The 15,434-nt window shown below is 50.6% G+C and overlaps 2 protein-coding genes across 5 annotated transcripts in view; one reads left to right on the top strand and one right to left on the bottom strand.

The window, feature by feature from the left end:
* Positions 1-15,434, bottom strand: part of Rassf4 (Ras association domain family member 4) — a 36,617-nt gene that overhangs the window by 6,990 nt on the left and 14,193 nt on the right. For both annotated transcript variants that reach the window (XM_041634219.1, XM_041634229.1), the window contains exons 2-6: positions 15,283-15,376; positions 13,420-13,495; positions 2,703-2,845; positions 1,010-1,101; positions 253-407 (exon numbers count right to left, since the gene is read on the bottom strand). In XM_041634219.1, the coding sequence (XP_041490153.1) occupies positions 253-407; positions 1,010-1,101; positions 2,703-2,845; positions 13,420-13,495; positions 15,283-15,344 (528 nt within the window). In that variant the 5' untranslated portion in view covers positions 15,345-15,376. The remainder of the gene's footprint in view (positions 1-252; positions 408-1,009; positions 1,102-2,702; positions 2,846-13,419; positions 13,496-15,282; positions 15,377-15,434) is intronic.
* Positions 5,529-7,460, top strand: Depp1 (DEPP1 autophagy regulator). 3 transcript variants are annotated; one of them, XM_041634238.1, is made up of 2 exons: positions 5,529-5,686; positions 6,530-7,460. In XM_041634238.1, the coding sequence occupies exon 2, from the start codon at positions 6,535-6,537 to the stop codon at positions 7,147-7,149; it is 615 nt and encodes a 204-aa protein (XP_041490172.1). In that variant the 5' UTR covers positions 5,529-5,686; positions 6,530-6,534; the 3' UTR covers positions 7,150-7,460. The 3 variants fall into 3 exon arrangements, with proteins under 3 accessions (XP_041490172.1, XP_041490181.1, XP_041490189.1); XM_041634247.1 differs by having other exon boundaries at positions 5,531-5,686; positions 6,533-7,460; XM_041634255.1 differs by having other exon boundaries at positions 5,534-5,686; positions 6,511-7,460.

A 15,434-nucleotide genomic window follows, 5' to 3' on the forward strand; every position in this document is an offset into this window, starting at 1 on the left:
CCAAAACCATACAACTTAGAGAATTTAGATCGTGGCTATGTGGGGAAGCCCTGCATGCAGATGGGAGTGTTATGCTTTTGTGGCTTTGGGTCACCCTCTTGAGCTGTCAGCATGGGCCAACAGCAGTTACCTTAAAGGCTATTGGAGGATTGGGACAAATGCCTAATTTTGTGGGGCCTGCTCTTCTGTGCTGGGGAATAATTCCTGTTCTCTCAGGTTTAGAGCCCAGGAAAGAGCAGATGGAGATATTACCTTGTGGTTATAAAAGTGCCCATTGATGGAGAACCGGTGACGTCGTATCTTCTGGGCTTCGCCGGGTGCCCGGGACTTGGGCCTCCTCTGGATTATACAGCTGGCATCGCTCTTGGTCCGCATTAGCTGTGGGACCTCCTCCTCCTCCAGGGGTGCTGCAGAAAGAAGTAGACGGGAAGGTGGGAGGGTGGAGGGCGGTGCCAGCAAGTGTGGCTCCAGCTGTGACACTGTTGGTTTTGTGGCTCCCTGGAACCTTGTGATCACAGCATACTGCAATGCATTGGCCTGGTAATAGTGATCCTTGGTTGGCCACTAGGGCAAGGGTTTTGTCAGTGCCACAGTGTGTCTCATGGTAACCGCTGAGGTACGTGGTCACTCTGGCCCTGTCCTCTGAGCACTCAAACAGGGACAAGTCCTTCACTAGGTACTAAGGGGACAGAGGGCACAGATGAATGATCACTGATCTTGGGCATGAGAATGAGGGCTTAGAGACCTGGGACGAAAGGAAACAACACCCACTATTGAGCCCCTTCCTTTTTATATCACAACCCATTGCAGGAGACTCAGGCCAAGAACATAGGTGACACTTCTGCATGCCCTTGCTTCCTTTTCCATAAAAGGAACGAAGAAGAGTGCGTGGCTCCTATATCCTGCTGACTGACGTTTAGCAAGGGTTTCTTATGAGATGACATGGCAATTTTTCCACATGGCTGTTCTTCTGAGACTGTGCACACCCACCAAGACAGGCTTTGCTTACCTGAGCTATCCCTGGAAACCTCAGCCTTGTTTGTATGCTGAGCACCAGGCTCCTTTGCAGTGACCTTACTGTCCTGGGGTGAAGCCTCCTTTCTGCAAAGAGAGAAGCACAGTTCCCAAGTGGCTGTGGGTAGAGGAGAGCCTGCCTTGTTGCTTTTACAGGCAGAGCCCAGGTGGGGAGCAGCAGAGGCTGGGGGTGGGGATTGTAGCAGGATATGTGGAAAAGAAAGCTCCCCTCAGCAACTATTGGAAGAAGCTGGAGTCTGGGCCTTAGAAAGAGTAACTGTTCTGGGCTGTGTCACAGACCAGGCGCAAAGCCCGTGCCGATGTGTTCCTGGGATGCAGGCTCACCAGGTTAGGGCCTGCACAGATGTACGCCGAAAGAGCTTGCTGGGTTTATTGAGGGTGTTGTGGTTAAGCAAGGTTAACTCTGGAGGTCAAATCTCCCGGCCTCTTGCCAGGACTGATTCCAACCCCAAGCCAAAAAAGGTAGCGTCATGTAAGAGAAGGAACCGGTGTAATGAGAGGCAGGTAGCATTCAGTACAGAGGGAGCGCAAAGAATGAGACAGGAGGACCCTGGACAGCCTGCGCTGTGGGTGCGACTGCTGACAGGACCGCTTTACCTTACGTGGGGGGGGGGGGCATGGGTCACACTCGCAGCCTTTCTAAAGAGCCCTTATGTTGTACATCTATGTGGCTCAAAATTTGTACCAGTGGCCAGAGACACCTGGTGATAAGAGCTGATGTGTCACTGCCCCATACTCCTAGAGGGCTCATTTCCTCTGTGTGTATCTCGTAAGGTCTATTTATTTATTTAACGTGCATGTGTATTTGGCTATGTGCTTGTGTGCACCACAAGTTGCCGGAGCCCATGGAGGCCATAAAAAAGAGCACTGGATCCCCTGGGGTAATAGGCAGCTCGGAACCATCACATGCATGCTGGAAACTGAACCCGGGTCCTCTGCAAGAGCAGTAAGGGCCCATAACACCTGAGCCATCTTTCCGGCTCCTTCATGTATTGTTTTTTTTAAAGTAGTGCCTCAGTATGTAGCCTAGGCTGGGTTCAGACTCACAATCTCTCTGCCTCTATAATCTCAGGCACACATGTGTCGCCAGGCCTATGTGACCTGCACATTTGAAAGGGACACAATTTTGAATGTTTGCCTCTAAAAAGTCATTACATAAAAAAGCAAAACTCAAACTAACTGTCTTTCTCCTGGTGGTAAAATAAATCTCAGCGTGAATTCAGTATGTTTATTCAAGCAGAACATGTCGTTGATGTAAAACAGTAGCAGCGGGAAGATGAATTTGTGTGGATACCTCCTATTCCCTTCTGTGCAGATCCCAGTGGGCTGAGGATTTAGCTCATGGGTAGAGCACTTAGCCCTGGGTTCAGTCCCCTGCACGGAAAACAGGAGGGAGCATGACTATTACAGAGGGAGAACAGTCATAGAACCGTCACCAGGGAGGGCACCCGAAGGATTGCCTGTTGGGGTGGGCAAGCTTAGAAAGGATCCAGGTGGCCAGCCACTGGATATGAGAGGGAGATTGATCTGTGCTCCCACGCCTAAGCCCCATACAGCAGTGGGGCATCTAGCCCAAGGCTCAGGATGCTCCACATATAAGCTCCATGGTGCTCATGATAATGGATATCTGGAGGCCCCCGGCTCTGCCCCACGTGCCAGACACTCACTGGAGGTAGCTGGGCCGGTCAGGCATCCATGAGGCAGAGGGTAGGTGCACTCGCTCCCGATCATCCTGCATCTGGAGCCGGATGGGTCGTCTGAGTCCCCAGGCGATGTTGAGGAGTCCTTCGATGATGAGAGCCCCTTCTTCCTGTGGGGTCCACATGGGTCAGTCAATTCACAAACCAGCAGCTGCCCAGAAGTTGCTGCTTTTCCTCTCTGCGCCCCCTCAGAACAGGAGCCCTCCCCCCCAAATACACTCCTACCCAGAGAAGAGTGAGCAGTGCTCACAGGCTTCAGCGCATGAGGGCAGGGGCCTGCAGGAGGAAGCAGGGGGTGTTCTTTCCGCTGCAAAGCCCAGGCCTGGCCACATGCAGAGCTGGAGGCAGCACGGAGCTGCTGAGTCAGGAGTCCCCCAAGACAAGGCAAGTGTCTGGCAGGCACGTCCACACAACCTGGAGGAAGCACAGCCCGGCCACTCATACTGGGCGAGGCTCTCTGGCTCAAACTGTACCGGGACAGAAGTTCCCACAGTTACAGGGTCCTCCTGGACATCATGGCCCCTGTGTGCCCTGCGTTGTCCTTCTGGCCACACGTCCAGACAGTGGTGACACCAACTGACCTCATCCCCAGTTACATTACCCTCACTTTTTCCCCTGCTGGTGGGCGTTGCTTGGTTCAACACTTCTGGGACATTTCCATAGCCTATCACCAATCTATTAACGGTTTTCATACTGAGACCAAGACCTGCTTTGACTCCATAGGTCCGCAAATGAAAGGACTGCCACACAACTCCAATCCACAGTGCTCTACTTCACAGGCACCCCACCTAACAACTGCCAGACAACCCTAATCCACAGTACTTTACGCCACAGACACCCCGCCTAACAACTGCCACACAACCCCAATCCACAGTACTCCACGCCACAGGCACCCGCCTGACTCTGCTCAAACCCCTTTCATCACTGGCTGTTTGTCTCTGACATATCCCTCGCCTCTGTCTCCATAGATAGGACTGGCTCTCTGACCCTCACGATCACCCCCTGAGAAACTGTGCTGACAGAGACCCACCAGAAACCTCCAGAACCTCTGCAGAGCGCCAGCCTCACTCTCCAGTCATCTCACCCAGTACTTTATTTCTTTACTTACTTGTTCTGTGCTAAGAACATTTAACATAAGAGTCCCCCCTCATACCCCTATTCTCCCCTACCTCTTTTCTCTTATTCTCTTGTCTTTGCGTATTTATTCAGCGGTATTCTGTATCTCGTGACCACTTAAGCTATGATTAACCTCTTTCCATATCTATTTGAAACATGGTTCCCATCTTGGATTTCGAAGTCGCCAGGGATTGGCAAACTACGATTCACGATGACTGACATGCACTGTGAAGATGCTTGTGAACACAGAGGATGATGGTGATGATATAGGTCCTGATGAAGGGTTCAGAGTGCTGTCGGGCTTCCAAATCCACGAGTCCTAAGCAAAGTCTAGTGTTAGTTTTCTCCTCTACTACAAAAGGTCCATCGAGTGATTCTAAGGCACGGTGGTGAAGGGCATGGTTGGCCTGAGCGAGGGCTGAAGACTCGCATACTTCATGGCTGCTTAAGTGCACAGGGCAGAACTGATTGCAATGGGCACTCATTGCCCTGTGGATCTCTCTAAGATTCGTTCAGCTTGAAGAACCACAAGCTTTCACCCGTTTATCAACAACCCCCCCCCCCCCCGTCCCTATCTTCACCATTCTAGATAGCCACCATTCTTTCTGCTTCTGTGAGCTTGATTTATTTTGGATTCCACACAACACTTAAGTGAAATCTTGCGGCCCCCTTCCCCCAACAAATTCTGCTTCTCCCCTTCATTGTCGTGGAAAGACTGGGGAGAGCAACAAAGTCATGACAACTAACTCATGCATCAGCCACACTTAATGGTGTGGGTCTCATGGTCCGTTAACAGTCATTTCTGGTTTCATCCAGTTTCAAACGCTCCACTGCCCACAGAGAGAACAATCTAAAGCTAGCAAACACACACACAGCTTTCCAATATGCAAAGTTTGCCTAAACAGATGGGCAAAGGGCTGGAGAGATGGCACAGCAGGTAAGAATACTTCTTACATGGTGATAGATATCATCTGCAAATAGCGAAAGCTTAACTTCTTCCTTTCCAATACGAATCCCCTTGATCCCCTTATGTTGTCTTATAAGCCTGGGATAAAACCGGACTTGCTGAATATAGCGGACAATGAGGACTACTGAGAACTCAAGAACAATGGCAATGGGTTTTTGATCCTACTGCACGTACTGGCTTTGTGGGAGCCTAGGCTGTTTGGATGCTCACCTTACTAGACCTGGATGGAGATGGGTGGTCCTTGGACTTCCCACAGGGCAGGGAACCCTGATTGCTCTTTGGGCTGACGAGGGAGGGGGACTTGATTGGGGGAGGGGGAGGGAAATGGGAGGCGGTGACGGGGAAGAGACAGAGATCTTTAATAAATAAATAAATTTAAAAAAAAAGAATACTTCTTACACTAGAAGAGAACCCAGGCTTCATTCCCAGCACCTGGGTGTTGGCTGGGCTCTCCCAGCAGCCCCTGATCTGGCTTTGGTTCTACCTACACTGAAACTGTCTAGGTCAGGGCGAGGTGGCTGCCCCATTGCTCACCCAGCAGTGTAAACATTTCCCAGTCTCCCACAGGCACACACACAAAGGCCAGGCTGGCAGCTGGGCCAAGTCCCACCCTCCTAGCTGTTTTCCTCTGAGAACCTTCCTAAGTGTTGCTATTTTGAGCTTTCCTGACAGTGATTGATGACTGGAGGAAACATTTAAAAGCAGCAGCGGTTGTCTGGGTTTGCCAGTCAGCGCAGGGGAAGAATCAACAGCACATCACCTGATTGTCCTCGAGACCGGGCTGTGACTGTCCACCTCTGGGTGCTTCCTTTGGATCAGACAATCTTTCCTCATCCAGACTTCTGCCACCCAGCCTGCTGATCCACAGGTAAGAGGAACAATTGTCTTCTGGCTTGCCGCCTTAAAACACAGGGGCTTGGTTATATCTGAGGGCCCTTCTCACTCTGGGCTTTATAGCCTGGCTACTGGTTAGAGACCAGGGTGGTGGGTGCCATGAATGGCTATGATAATACCACCGTGTTCCCCAAGGCTTTCAAGTTTACAAAGAACTCAAGAGCTGTGATATAAAAGTGATGATTTCATGCACTTCCCAGACTGTTCTTGCCAATGGGCTGTTTATAATCCTGTTTGCAGATGGGTAAGCGGAGGTTTGGAGAGGTGACATTGCCAAAGGACTCCAGGTCATGAAGAGACAGAGATTGATTTAAAACCTGGGTGTCCTCGGACCCCGAACGAACACTCTCAGTTCTCTTATTTGTTCATTCTTTATTTTAATTTTTTAATTTATTTATTTTACTTTATATGTATGAGTGTTTTCCCTACACAAATGTATATATGTACTACATACATGCCCATTGGAGCCCCTGGGACTGGATTTAGAGATGGTTTGAGCCACCACGTGTGATAAGAATTGAACTCAGGTTTTCGGTAAGAATAAGTACTCCTAACTGCTGAGCCATCTCTCCATCCCATTATCTGGATATCCTTAAACGACATTAACAATGAAGTCTTAGCATGTGGGTTTTGATGTTAGCAGGAAGGAGGAGCCGGGAGATAAGCCTTGGTCTTCCATCCACATGCTTCGTATTGCTTTCTGGGTACCCGAGTCCTGTATAGCTTCTACAGTGACAGGGAAGAAGTGAAGGGGGTCAGGGTAGCACGGCAGGTGACTTATTTTCTCTTGGCCAACAGCTTGTTTTTGCCTTGTTAGTAGCAATGAGGTCCCGGCTTCTGCTGCCTGTGCTCCACTTGCCAACAATTCGGGAAACTTCAGAAGAGTTATCACATGGGGCCCCTGGGCAGGAACCCCCAACTTCTCCCAGCCTGGATGATTACGTTAGGTCTATCTGTCAGCTGGCACAGCCCACCTCAGTGCTGGACAAGGTCATAGTCCGGAACCAACCCCAGAGACCCTACCGGCCAGCCTGGACTAGAGAGAAGAGATGCCAGGTCGAGTCTCAAGGGGACAGCTCTCCTTGCTTCAGCAGCCCACAGCCCCCACTGTCCTCTCCTGGCAATGACAACCCTCTGGACTGGCTTTTCGGGAAGTCCCAGGAACAACAGACTGAGAGGAGAGACCCGCCCAATGGGACCAGCTCTTCAGATCACTGGGGTGTGCACAAACTGATGGACAAGGACACGGGGAGGCTCTGTGAGGCCAGGGTACCCGAGTGCTCTCTGGGAAGAAAATCGGGGCATAGGCAGACCTCCAACCTGAAAAGCTGGACTAGTAGGAAGTCTCACCAGGCCTTAGCCTCTGCCTCCGGCTCCCGCCCCAGGGGCATCCTCAGCACATTGTACTTGCACCTCCCAGTGATCCACGAACTCTAACCCTCCTGGCAGGTCTGCCGGGACTGGACAATTCCTAGTGAGACCCATCATCTAAAGAATGTGACAGTCTGGTTCCCACAATGCAACCTGACTGGTACCATCTGCCTGTGAGTGGCTGGCTGGTGACCTTGAAAGAGTGACTTTGTGTCTCTGTTGTTTAGTTTTTATCATGGTTTAAATGACTGTGCAGAAGGAGAGAGAGCACGAGCAAGGAACTCTGGGCCATGAGGGGTGCACCCACACACTGAGAGAATGGGGATGTTCTTTCGGGAACTCACCAAGGCCAGCTGGACTGGGTCTGAAAAAGCATGGGATAAAACCGGACTCACTGAATATAGCGAACAATGAGGGCTGCTGAGAAGTCAAGAACAATGGCACTGGGTTTTGATCCTACTGCACGTACTGGCTTTGTGGGAGCCTAGGCTGTTTGGATGTTCACTTTACTAGACCTGGAAAAAGGTGGGAGGTCCTTGGACTCCCCACAGGGCAGGGAACCTGGTCTGCTCTTCTGGCTGATGAGAGAGGGGGAGTTGATTGGGGGAGGGGGAGGGATATGGGAGGCGGTGGCGGGGAAGAGACAGAAATCTTTAATAAATAAATAAATTAAAAATAAATAAATAAATGACTGTGAGCAGTGACCAACTCCCAGATTGCTCCAATGTGGAAATGTGTGCTGTACTCTGCGTGGCTGCCACAGTCTCACGTGAAACCAAGGGTCAAAGGTTAAAGGAGGGGGTCTCAGCTCCCTGTGGTTTCAACCTTTCTAATGCTGTGACCCTTTAATGTAGTTCCTAATGTGGTGACCCCAACCATAAAATTAATTTTGTTGCTATTGTAATTTTGCTACTGTTAAGAATCTGTGTTTTCTGATGGTCTTAGGTAACCCCGTGAAAGGGTTATTTGACCCCCAGAGGGGTTGCAGCCCACAGACTGAGAACCACCTAAAGTCTTCTAAGTAAGGGCCTGAGCTCCACCCTCCACCCTGGGGCACATATTTCCCGAGGTCTCAGCAGATGTACCACTGTGTTTCCGAGGGACTGTCACGTAGGCACCTAGGGAGCCTGCTGTCTCGATTCCTGTGCACAGATCTCACTGTGGTATCAGAGACACACTCAGGGCCCAAACAGAATTCTCAGCACACAGTCTGAAGGCTGCCACATACCTGGATCTGGTGGCCTGGTAGCTACTTGTCCTGTAGTGTATCCACCTTCTTCACCTGAGTCCCTGTTACAGGAAGGGGCTCCCAGCAGGAAGTTGTTCAACCCCCTTGTTCTAGCTAAACCTGGATGTCCTAAGGCTTTGGAAATCCAGCATTGAGAATGCCAGCTCCTGGGGGCATCTACCAAGCAAGAGGGTGAAGATGGGGAGCCAGCAAAGGGAGGATTCCTTTCTCAGAGAGGCAGGTGTGTTCTCAGAGAGCAGATAAGGGTCAGGACTCACGGCCCAGCACCCCTTCCCTTTACTGGGCTGGAGCCATCTGGCCACACTCAGGATGAAAGGGTCCAGGTGAGAAGGACAAAGCTGGGGCTGCTTCTGGATTTGCTCGATGCACTGCCAAACGTGTGTGTGTGTGTGTGTGTGTGTGTGTGTGTGTGTGTGTACAAGTGCATGCACGTCTGTGTGTGTGTACATGTGTGCATGTGTGTATGATTTTAACCATTTTGCTGTCCTCTTTTGTATCTATTTTCTCAGAAACAGAATGTAAACCACATACAAAAACAATGTTCCAGACAAGCAATTTCTTCAGTTTTCTTATTCATAAAATGCAGGACACCCTGAACAGGACTGGGAATGCTGGATAGGTGGACACGCATAGGAAGGCGGTTTACATCGTCAGCCTGCTGTGTCTTCTCAGTAACCTCAAACTGGCCTCTGATAAGGCAGCCTTTGGGCAAATGTCCCACGTGTGATAGGAAGACTGGCCTAATGCAGACTGGGTGCCTGTCTGGAGACGAGGTTGGCAAGGCTTGCTTTACCCAGTCCCTTTATATTCCATTCTGCAAATCAGCATAAAACTGGGCGGGAGGGAGACACTTGGCGATCGGCGCGGCACTAGTGGGTGTCCCACGAGCTCAGAAGTCAAGCTGTTGCATCAACGCTCACAGAACTTACTCAAATGTTCTGTGGTGTGAAGGAGGACGCACTACCCCACCCTACTGCACACCACACTCTCAAGTCCACTAACCATCCTGGGAAGGCAGTGCCCTCCAAGCTACGAGACCAGGGTGGTCTCATAGACACTTTTCAGTTCCCAGGAGACAGATATGCAGAGAGTCAGCTCACTGCAGGGTTCCAAGAGAGGGGTCAGTCCAACCCTTCCAGGGAAGTTGTGAAATATTCTTTTAAGTAAAGAGTGTTTCTCACACGGTAGATCTCACATATACAGCAGAACTGGAAGCAGTGTGAAACATGGCCACCAGGGGGCGACTGTAAACTACTAAGTACCAAGGCTGGTTGGAAAAACCCGTTCAGACACCCTGGGTGGAGACAGCACACCCCTGCTCACACGGACTTGTTTACACATCTGCATTTCCAGAAACCCGCCAACTTCAAAAGGTACTGATTGTTCTTAGAAGTTACGCTTTTCACTGTGACAAAAGTAAAATTACAGTTTTACAATAAACTGAGTGGCCGTCTTCCAGAGAGGAATTGCTCCCCCTCGTTCTTAGAAAATGAGAGAAAGGTCATTGGGAAATGGTTGTCCTGGGGTGTGGCCCTGGCCAGAGATGTACCTCATCTGTCTACAGGCATCTTACGTGCAGTGAGGGAGTTTGGCCCCAAGCTGTGCGCTTAGTCTGTGGTTGCTTCCAGAAAGGCTTATGACAACTAGGAGGGTCCCTTCCAGAGCACACCAAATGGTGAATGCTTAAGCAACTTAAAGGTACCTTATAGCCCGGGAACAACAAACTTCTGGGTGCCCGAGACTTAGTCAGTGACACCCAATCCACGCCTTCAACAAATTCTAAACCTTAGTGCCAGCCACGGCACTGCTCTCCCTAACAGTGGCACTCGGTTGGGCTCTGGAGCGATGCCAACCTGCCTCGTTTACTCCAAAGTCCTATGAACTGAACTATCCCCTCCGGGAAGGAGAAGGGGAGGTGGCACAAAGATTCCGGAAGTAAACAAACTGCATGACTGGGAAAGGTGAAACTTAAGATTCACCAGGGCCTTTCCCCAGGGTTCTAGCTGCAGGAAACAGGTGCTGGGGAGGAGACCCAGCTGCCGAGGGTGCGCTTTCCCTACCTGTACGATGTGCCGAGCTTCTAAGGGTACAGCTTTCGTGAATTGTCACCCATGCTGGGGTGGGCTTTTGCTGCTTTTGAGTCCTCCCTGCTCCTGTAGGTAACCCCTCCCCCATACTCCTGTGAGTATCCCCCACGTTCATCAAACTGGACACGGGTCCATTGTTACTTTGGTCTATAGTGGGTTCCTTTTCTGGAGTGAGTGGGCGTGAGCATGTGCTGTATCTGCCCAGGTAAAGTTGCTGAAACAATACAACTAGGGACTTAACTTCTGAGAGCCTCAATTTTGGAGTGGGGGCGGGGCAGGAAAGGGTCCATGGTAATACTTAGAAGGCCAAGTGGTCAGAATACCAGATTCCTCCTGGGATCTGCAACTTCCTCCATCTGCCTGTCCTCATAATGTCCAAGGACAGGCCATTCTGGGATCGTCCTTTAGTGAGTGCTTGGGGCATGCGATTCTAGATGGCCAGCTGCAGATTTGAGATCCTTGTACTGGGTGGTAGCTGAGTCACAGGGACTCAGTGAAAAAGAGGACAGTGGGCGTGGCACCTCAGGACCCAATCGTGCCTGTCTGCCAGAACTCTGAGAGTCTGGACCTTCGGGCTTGCTTCTATGGTTATTGTTACCTTGAACATGTGCATACTTTCTCAGCCTGCCCACTCCCCGGGTCTGTTAATACTGCAGAAGACTCCTGAAAGGTATTTCCTGGTTCTATGGAAGCCAGGTCAGTTTGCCCTCTGGGTTTAGAGTTAGAAAGACAAATCCCCTGCCATGGTTAGCTCTCTGCCAGGAGAGGCAGTCAGGGATGGGTTTTGCCAGCTGAAAAGCTTGCCGAGTTTCAGAGTGGGCTGTCCCTCACGAAAACCCAGGCATGTTCATCTCCCACAGCCACCGCACAGAAAGGATCACCTTGGGGAATCCCAAATGACAAGATCAAGGTCTTATCATGTAGTTCAGGCTGACTTGAAATTTACTAAGTGACAAAGGCTGGCTATGAACTCACGACAAACCTCCTGCATCAGCTTCTGAATACCAGAATTAGAGGTGTGTGTTAATTGTTCTCAACCTTCTATCAGAATGACCCAAAAATGTTGCCAAAACACTGGTGGGAGAAGGAAAAGTTTTTGTCGTGTGTGGGACACACACGGAGGCATGAATGGGCAGGCACACATAGAAGATTTCTGTTTCCAGTCAGTTCCCTAGTGATGCTGAGGATGCTGCCACAGGGCCACAGCAGAGAGCCACCCCGGCCTGCGTAGTATCAGTCTCAGAAAACCCAAAGCCAAGGAAGGGAAAACCCAGCCAAGACCCATCCACCACACCCTGTTCCTGTGCCAGGGATCTGGGGTGGGCACAAATTCCTCATTTAGTGGCACAGGTCAAAGATCCAAATCTCTCTAACCCCATTTGTCTGCCTCCCTCCCTTGGTGTCTATCACACCGGAGCTTGCGACTCAAGACTCTTTCTTCCAGAACGGCTCAAGTCTACACGTGCCCAGCTATGTACAGAGCTTGAGCTGGCATATGCAGAACCAAGTGGGGCCCGGTCCCAGCTCCCAGCAGTTTATCACCCAGGCCAGAAAAGAGCCAGCAGGGCCTAAGATGGCAGGACGATAGGACCGGAGTCAGGCCAGAGCATTAGAGCCAATGTGGAGCCCGGGGCTGGGAGTGGGCAGAGTGGGAGAGCGCTGGAGACAGCTGCTCAAAGGGAAGAGGATGAGAAGGAACCACAAGGTACCGAAAGGAGGAGACAGAGGGGATGAGAGATCACACTGGTGCCAAAGCCGCAAGCTGAGGAGTCAGGAGGGTGTAAGAAGAAAAGGCAGAGCTCAGGGTTTCTGTTAGAGATGGCACAGGTGGTCCCAGCTCTGCCTGGACTAGGAGCCCACAGCCTCTCCCATTCTGTATGAGTGGAAGTACCAAACACCACTGCCCTGGCCCATGGTGCCTGCTTGACAGGACTTGGTGGGCTCTAGTCTACTACCACGGGAGGTTATGAGCGGATGAACAAGCAAGATGAGGGAGGTTCAGGGAGCCAGCAGCTGCCACCCACAAGGGACTTCTGTGCATTTTCTCTGGCCCTTTTCAGACACTGAGAAATGGAGTACACCCAGCAGCCAGCCAGATGTCAACCATGGGAATCCTCCAAATCAAACCTTACACTGTGAGCCTCCTCATCAGACTAAAATGTACAGGGCTAGACACAACTTGGGGTACAAAGCTACAACTGAGGTGCCCTTGAGAGGTTACGGATGGTGGAAGTCCAGGCGTGGCTTGATTTGCTCTCAAGTAGATCCCAGCCTGGAGCCTGCTAGTCACTCCCCAGGGTGTTTCAAGGCTTCATAAATTCCTCATGAAATTCCAGATATCCAATCTTTAAAAAAAAAAAATCAGTCCCCACTAGGGCCACATTTACACATTGTGGCCTTGGGTACCAATGGGTGGCTGTCACATTTAATTAGGAACCACTTCCCGTATGCCCCTTGTCCTATGAGCTTGTACCTCAAGATTAGTGAAGACACAGCTTCTCAGGAGAGAGTGCCACAGAGAACGGGCACAGGTGAGAGGGCCCAGGACTCCTGGCTACGGGTTGGACAGGCAAAACTAGAGTGTGGGGTACTCATGAACTGAGTGCCAGCGTGGACTCAGTGGGAACAGGTACATTGCTGTTGGGGAAGTGAGAGAAGAGCACAGAGGGACCAAACTCCCCCCATCTTCTCACTGAGCAGTGTGAAGGGCAGACGGAGAAGGGGCTGGAGAGGCGCCAAGACGTCACACGCACGAGACCAGCACCGCATGTGGGTGGAGGTGGCTTTCTTGTTAGAAACCCTCACAGGGACACCCCCAACCCTGCCTTCTGGTAACCTGGTTCCTCACCAGGAAGTTTGACAAGAGCCAGACTGGCTCACTTGGAGAGAGGGTCTAGGCTGCACGGCTACCCTGAAAACAACAGGCGCACACCTCAGCAGTCCACATAAGCCGATCCAGATGATGATGATGCTACAAACACAAAGGGTTAGAGGTCTTACCTCGCGGTGTCGCAGCTGGAAGCTCCTGCCCTCGTGGTAGCAGTTGTAGGTTTTGAGCAGGCTTAAGAGTTCTGACCTAAAAAGGCAGACACATGTGTATACTTGGGGTGGGGGTGGGGACTTGGGCAAGGCATTGCCACCACAGATCTTATTTCTTCATCCATAAAATAAATATAGAAGCATGCATTAGATGCCAGCCACATCTAACCAACCAAGAGACCTGACTGCCTCATCATGACCCTTGCTCTTTCATCCTCCAGCAGCCTCTGCATCTGGGCCCTTGTATGAATTGGAGGAGGAGAGCAGTCAAGGTGGGGCACTGGGAAGTAAGCAAAATTCCCAGGAAGGTTCCCATCCCATAGGCAGCACCTAGGGAAACACCTTCACCATTGCATATGAGCAGACCTGACGGCCTGCTTTGCTCTCCTCTGACCCGTGGCCTCAGTGGCTTAGATTAGCAGCTGCTGTGGGGTCACGGGAGAGGTGGGGGATGCCTAGTTCCTGTCTTAACTGTCCAGAGGTACAATCCTGGGATGAGGGTGACAGGGCCCAAGGAGGCCGCTCTGTCCAAACACTGTCTACTAGAACATCGAGATGCCATAGTGCCCTAGGGATGGTCAGGAAAAGAAAAATCAGTGTAGCGTTGGTACAGGCCAGGGGATGATGGGATATGAGGCATGCAGGTGATTTTCAACCTCCCAGTAGGTTAAAAGGGAAGAAAAATCAGGTTAAGACTAACATGGCATACTTACTGAACTCAGTGCCCAGAGGGCTCGCCTTTCAACATGCATCAGTGAGGGCTGGTACATCACTGTGTGTGAAGGGGTTGTTAGCTAGAGTACGTTCTGTCTTCCTGGCCACGGTCCCCTGCTGGACCCCAGGGCTCTATCACCTTTCCAAATAGTCCCCCACCACACACACACACACACACACACACACACACACACACACACACAGTGCATCAAGAGAGCAGTGACATTCTGGGGTTCAGGTGGATGTGTGGCCTGTGTATGACGTAGAGCAGGGGCAACAAAGTGCAAACCAGTGACGGCGACAAGCCACTGTCCTGTGCCCACAAATATCTAAAGGTCGGACACAAAATTATTGGGAAACACTCAGGAATGTGAAATTCATCATGCCCAGTTGTAGACTCAAAATGGGGGGGGGAATTTAAAAATAAAATGTATGCTTCTTGGGCTGACAAGCTGGCTCAGCAGGTAAAGGTACTTATTGCCAAGTCTGGTGAACTGAGTTTGATCCCCGAGACTCACATGGTGGAAGAATAGAATCATTCCCTAAAGTTGCCTTTTGGCCTCCATATAGTTCCTGTGGCAATCACCCCCCACCTCAGAGGCAGGCAAGCAGACAGACAGACAGACAGACACACACACACACACACACATACATATACCACACAAATAAGTAAATAAATAAGTATTATAAAAAGATGCTTTTCTTTACTTCAGAGAAAATATTCCAAGTAGTTTTTATGAATCAGAGTAAATAAAAAATAAACAAAATTAAAACGTATCAATAAAGTACACCTTTTCACTAAAACCCACAACCATGTTTTTAAAGTGTTTCATACAGTAAGAGTTTTCACACAATTCTGGTCTTTACACAAATTAAATACTGTCACTGTAGAGTCCCATGGGCACCTCCTCCTTGCTCAAGCCCATATTCTGAAGAATACCTCCATCTCCAAAGAGGGATAGAACCCCAACAAAAATACCCACCACTGTCCACAGGGCATAGTGCCACATCTACAGAGTTCTAACTCCTGCATCCTGGCCTCCACGCAGGGGAAGGCCATAGGGGGTGGCAGAGCGCCCCCACACCCCGGCCCTGTACACTTAGACTTACTTCAGAATGGACTTGCTGTCGCTGATGGGCACATGGGAGCTGGATGAGCAATCTTCCTTCATCTTCGACTCTTGTCTTCAGCCCCAGAAGTCACCTGTCAGAAGATAACAAAGGGTGTTGTCTTAGGGTCACTATTGCTGTGATGAAACACC

The sequence above is a fragment of the Microtus oregoni genome, unplaced genomic scaffold (genome assembly GCF_018167655.1).
Source record: "Microtus oregoni isolate MIOR12 unplaced genomic scaffold, Mior012 000002F_ref0000024, whole genome shotgun sequence".
Classification (NCBI taxonomy): domain Eukaryota; kingdom Metazoa; phylum Chordata; class Mammalia; order Rodentia; family Cricetidae; genus Microtus; species Microtus oregoni.